The following is a 6,000-nucleotide window of genomic DNA, read 5'->3' as shown; positions in this document are numbered from 1 at the left end:
ACGAATGTAGACCTTCAATACCAGAAAGCCAACTAGCTGTCACCGGACATGGTAGGTGGTCATTTGCTTTACGCGAAGAATATTCCTTCGGCCAACAAAATTAATCCTCCCAATTCATTAACGATGGTTATTTTGTTTTAAATTATTATTGAATACTATCTTAACAATTTGTATATAACAATCGTTATTGTTATTACGTGCTTTTATCCTAACTCCGTTGTTTATAACATGACTACTTAGGTATCGATAGTCCACCAGATGTGGTGGAGCGATTAGTAAGAGATTTATGTTCAGCCTTTGGCGAATCTTATGATGACTTTAGCGGTTTAGTTTCTGAAAACCAAGAAGTATTCACTGAACGTGAAACGAGCTCATTTCGCTCACACGGAGAATGTTCCCGAAGTCAACAAAATCAATCTTCCCAGGGGAACGACGGAGGTCATTTTATTTTTTGCTAATGATCGAAGTATTATAACTTGATTTAAATAGCTATATAAATCAAACTATTTAACTTTTCCATATTGTTGTGACATTTAATGTTTCAGTACTCGAAGGATATTGGGATATTGGTGACCCAGAATACGAGTGCACAAAATGTAGAGCGCAAATGTGGTTTCAAGAAAGGAAAAAGAAAAAAAAGGGTACTCGATGCCCTAAGTTCTCATTGTGTTGCTCTGATGGCAAAGTTAAGCTTCCATGGTTAAAAGAACCGCCTCAACTCCTAAAGTCTCTACTAAGTAGACAACATCCATATAGTAAGCATTTTATTGAGAATATCCGGGCTTATAACGGGATGTTTTCTTTCACATCTATGGGTGGGAAGATTGATCATTCCATCAATCAAGGTCGAGGTCCCTACACATTCAGGATGGGAGGCCAAAATATTCACCGAATAGGAAGTTTGTTGCCGTCAACCGGAGCAACTCCTAAATTTTGTCGATTATACATATATGACACGAAGAAGAAGTTGAAAATCGGAAAAAAGCAATCAGGTATGTCATATACAAGACAAATACGTTAGAATATTAGTTTAACGCATTATTTGTAAAGATCGATGTTTTGGTATTTAGTTACCCAATATAAATAAACACAACTTATTATTAATTACCTATGAATGCAGCCACGATACTCCGGAGCGATATAACGATGAGCTGATTGAATTACTGCAAAAGATGGTCGACTCACATAATCCTGTTGCAAAGACATTTAGGATGGCTAGGGATGATTGTCTTCCGATGAAAACGTCGACGTGAGTATCAGACTCATCTGTAGAAGAGACAGAGATGGGAGAATGTATAATCGTCCAACGGTTTCAGAGGTAGCAGCATTGATCGAGGGTGATTTAGGTCCAAACATGGATAAACGAGATATTATTGTACAAAAGTCATGCGGAAGTTTACAACGTATATCTGAGTTACACCCATTATTCATGGCCCTCCAGTATCCTTTATTATTTCCGTGCGGGGAAGACGGTTACCGATTGGGAATTTATCACTCTGAAAACTCTCTTGAAATAGTAATTACGAAAATCCGCGCGATAAATTAACTCTTAGAGAGTGGTATGCATTTCGTATTCGGGATAGACCTTTGTCGAGTTGAATTTCCAACTCGTTACAATCCGGTAAAGCCTATCACCAGTTTTTAGTTGTGGATTTGATCGGTTGAATCTCATAGACTAAAGTTTATACGCTACAACCAAGATCTTCTTCGCGTGGACAATTACAATAATCTTAGAAGTTTGTTGAACGAGGGGACGTTGAGCCGTCTTCCGCCGGTAGTCGTCTTATTGTTCCTTCTTCTTTGGTGGGAGGTGGCCCATATATGAGAGTAAACTACCTTGATACTATGACCATTTGTAGGTGGTTCGGTTACCCTGATCTATTTATCACGTTTACGTGCAATCCCAAGTGGCCGGAAATCACCCGGTTTGTTAGAAATAGGGGACTTAATCCCGAGGATCGTCCTGATATTTTGTCTCGTGTATTCAAGATTAAGCTCGAAGAGTTGATGATTGATTTAAAAGAGCGCCATATCTTTGGTAGGGTTAGAGCAGGTGCGTAGTCTTTCATCCGTCGGGTTTAATATTTGGACATATTTTATCTAGCCGTAATATATAATCTAATATGTTTGCGTAATTCTATCACGATTGTATATACTATTGAATTTCGAAGCGTGGTCTTCCACATGCTCATATCCTTTTGTTCTTACATCGAGAAGACAAGTTCCCCGAAGTCTGCGGATATCGATAAAATAATTTCAATGGAGATCCCCAATCCGGTTGAGAATCCGTGTTACATGCCGTCGTTTGCACACACATGATTCACGGACCGTGTGGAACTGCAAAACCACGATCACCGTGTATGGTTGGGTCTACATGCTCAAAACATTTCCCCAAAAAGTGTACCGAAAGAACAACTATCGGCGAAGACGGTTATCCTATTTATAAGAGAAGTAAAACAGGACCAACAATATATAAGGACCGAGTGGCACTTGACAATGGATCTGTCGTGCCATATAACCCGTACTTATTGCTGAAATATCGTGCACATATCAATGTGGAGTGGTGTAACCAATCTAAAGCGATCAAGTATCTTTTCAAGTATATAAATAAGGGATCTGATCGAGTGACAATGCAGTCCTCTTATCGACGCCGCAACGACCAATTTCCTGAACAGGTGGACGAGATTAAACGATACTACGATTGTAGGTACCTTTCAGCATGTGAGGCTGTTTGGAGGATATTCGCGTTTGACATTCACTACAGGACTCCCGCAGTCGAAAGGCTGCAGTTTCACCTTCGGCGGCGAACGAGCGTTGTGTTTGATGATGAAGATCCTATTGACGAGGTCTTAGAGAAATCATCGATGGGAGTGTCAAAGTTTCTATCTTGGATGAAAATTAACAGTAGTGAAGAGGAAGAGTTGCAGATAGCGAAGGACTTATTGTCTTTGTCAATTCCCAACTAAATTTGTGTGGAATAAAGATCAGCGAGAGTGGACCCTTAGAAAACAGAATTTTAAGATAGGCAGGTTGCAACATGTGCCGCCGACTTGCGGTGAATTATATTTCATGAGAACCATGTTGAACCATGTAAAGGGACCCAAAAGTTATGAGGACATAAGAAGGGTTAACGGCACTCTCTATGACACGTATAGGGAAGCGTGTTATGCATATGGCTTGATCGGTGACGACAAAGAGTACATTGATGCGATAGAGGAAGCAAGCGAATGGGCCTCTGGATTTTATCTTAGAAACCTCTTTGCGACTTTATTGTTATCTGGGACGTTGTCCATGCCAAGTAGAGTCTGGGAGGCAACATGGAGTCTTCTAGCGGATGATATCCTTCACAGGCAACGTAATATTCTTCAAAACCGAGGTACTACTTTAATATATTGCTTTCTATTTAGTGCATCTAATTTACATTCTTTGCACATATAATAGTTATCAATACGTTATGATGACACTGCAAATATCATCATAGGTTTGGAACTAACTGATGAAGAATTGAAAAACTATGCTTTGATCGACATAGAAGCATCACTCCAATTAAATGGGAGTAGTTTAGCAAGATTTGAAGGGATGCCCCTACCCGATACATCGTCAACAACACATCACGCGAACACGATGGTTATGGATGAGTTGTCTTATGACAAAGAATCGCTCCAGGCAGAACATGCGTCTCAACTATCTTCAATGACTGATGAGCAGACGACGGTTTATAATGAAATTATGGAAGCTATTGCATCTAATCAAGGAGGGGTGTTTTTTGTGTATGGCTATGGAGGGACTGGCAAAACATTCATCTGGCGAACTTTATGTGCTACCCTCAGAAGCAAGGGTGAAATTGTTTTGCCTGTTGCATCTAGCGGAATTGCAGCAACGTTGATACCTGGTGGTAGAACAGCGCACGCGAGACTTGGCATTCCAATCAATCTCACCGAAAACTCCACTTGCCCTTAATTAAACCTGGTAGTGATTTAGCGGAATTGTTGATCAGAGCGAAGCTAATTATATGGGACGAAGCGCCGATGACTCATAAACATGGTTTCGAGGCTGTTGATAGAAGTTTGAAAGACGTCATGCGTGTTGTAGATCCGCGTAATGCAACACTACCATTTGGCGGGAAAGTGGTAGTTTTTGGTGGCGATTTTCGCCAAACATTACCGGTTGTTTCCAAAGGGAGCAGGGCTGATGTTGTGCATGCTTCTCTTTGTTCGTCGTATTTGTGGAGTTCATGTAAGGTACGTTCAAAACATAGTTTCCAAATTGGTACTAAAACGCTATTCAATTAATTTATATTTTCTTTCAATGTTTTAAGATGTGTATGTCTTAAATTTCAGGTGCTTACATTGACTAAAAATATGCGCTTACAAGCCGGAAGTGAAGACACTAATGAAGATGAGATACGAAAATTCTCGGAGTGGATTCTGAAAATTGGAGATGGGTTGGTCGGGGATCCAAATGATGGTGATGCTGAGGTTGACATAGAGTTCCCCGACGATTTACTTATTCAAAACGTGACTAATCCCATTGCCTCCTTAGTAGATATCACTTATCCTGATCTTCAAAATCGGTTATGGGACCCAAATTATCTTCAAGAAAGGGCAATTCTTGCACCCACTCACGAAATAGTTGAAGATGTAAATGATTATGTGTTATCTCTTATCCATGAGGAAGAGAGAATTTACTTAAGCTCTGATGAGGTCAGTAGAGATGATAGAACTATGGGCGAGCCTGACCTTTACTCCACAGAATTCTTGAACAGTATTAAATGTTCTGGCCTCCCAAACCATGAATTGAGATTGAAAGTCGGTGCTATGGTTATGCTCCTTAGAAATATTGATCAATCGCGTGGGTTGTGCAATGGTACCAGATTAATAGTGACAGACTTAGGGAGACGCGTAATTAGTTGTACAGTGTTGACTGGTAGTCATAAAGGCGATAGAGTGCACATTGCCCGCATTACACTCACTCCTTCAGATTCCAGTAAATTTCCAGTCCGGTTTAGTAGAAGACAATTTCCCATTGCTGTTTGTTTTGCCATGACAATAAACAAAAGCCAGGGCCAGTCTTTATCTCAAGTGAGCATTTATCTTCCAAGACCGGTCTTCAGTCATGGAGCACTTTATGTCGCGATCTCGAGGGTTACAAGCAAACAAGGCCTTAAACTATTAATCTGCGACAGTAACAAGCGTACATCGAATATTACAACCAACGTTGTTTACCAAGAAATTTTTGAGTATTTGTAAAGTTCATATTACTTCTACATTTGTTGGACAATTTGTATCGTATGGTAGGGATTAGCGTAGTAACAATCCTAATAACATATACTTTGAATATTCAATTGTGGCTTTTTTAAATTGTCAGGAGTATGGAAATTTAATCATGCTCATTTATATGCTTACGTTTTCGAATCTAATTTTAGCGATTGTTACTACGTCCCGTGCATTTTTTGCACGGGTTTAACACTAGTTGTCTTATGGTAAAATTGTGATTTGATAATATCAAGAAACTACGGGGTACGGCGTCAAATAATGGGAAAAACAACCAATCCAAACGTGGTACGCATTCATTCGAGTTAAAATCCTCTCCATTTCCTAAAAAGAAATGGAGAGGTCATTATCTATCAACGGTCCAAATTGTATTTGGTCAATATTGAACGGTGTACGATTTATGCATAAAAATAAAGTGTTAATAGAGTATAGAGGAGATAATACTCCCTCCATTCAACTCCACTTTACATGTATTCCATTTCCGTCCATTCAACTCCACTTTACAGGTTTCCTTATTTGGCTAAAAAAATGACAATTCTATCCTTATTGAAAATCTTTATTTACAAAAAATGCCACCCAAACCCCACACTACCTTTATGTTTTTTTAATATTTTTAACCTCTTCTTTCTCTTTCCACATGTACTTTTAATACTTTTTTTAATCCGCTCCTTAATATCCGTGTAAAAACCAAAGTTGCAAAGTGGAGTTGAATGGAGGGAGTATTATT

General features: G+C 39.3%; 2 protein-coding genes across 2 annotated transcripts; both read left to right on the top strand.

Annotated features, from left to right (window-relative positions):
* The first annotated feature begins 3,078 nt into the window (after positions 1-3,078).
* LOC141628830 (uncharacterized) lies at positions 3,079-3,960 on the top strand. Its single transcript, XM_074441926.1, has 2 exons — positions 3,079-3,376; positions 3,482-3,960. The coding sequence occupies exons 1-2, from the start codon at positions 3,079-3,081 to the stop codon at positions 3,958-3,960; spliced, it is 777 nt and encodes a 258-aa protein (XP_074298027.1).
* A 68-nt stretch (positions 3,961-4,028) lies between these two features.
* On the top strand, positions 4,029-5,249 carry LOC141628829 (uncharacterized). Its single transcript, XM_074441925.1, has 2 exons — positions 4,029-4,241; positions 4,341-5,249. Exons 1-2 carry the CDS (start codon positions 4,029-4,031, stop codon positions 5,247-5,249), a joined length of 1,122 nt encoding a protein of 373 aa, XP_074298026.1.
* The last annotated feature ends 751 nt before the right edge of the window (positions 5,250-6,000 follow it).

The sequence above is a fragment of the Silene latifolia genome, chromosome Y (assembly GCF_048544455.1).
Source record: "Silene latifolia isolate original U9 population chromosome Y, ASM4854445v1, whole genome shotgun sequence".
In the NCBI taxonomy this organism is placed as follows: Eukaryota; Viridiplantae; Streptophyta; class Magnoliopsida; order Caryophyllales; family Caryophyllaceae; genus Silene; species Silene latifolia.
Note: the sequence above shows the minus strand (reverse complement) of the source record. Positions and strands in the feature narration are given on the sequence as shown.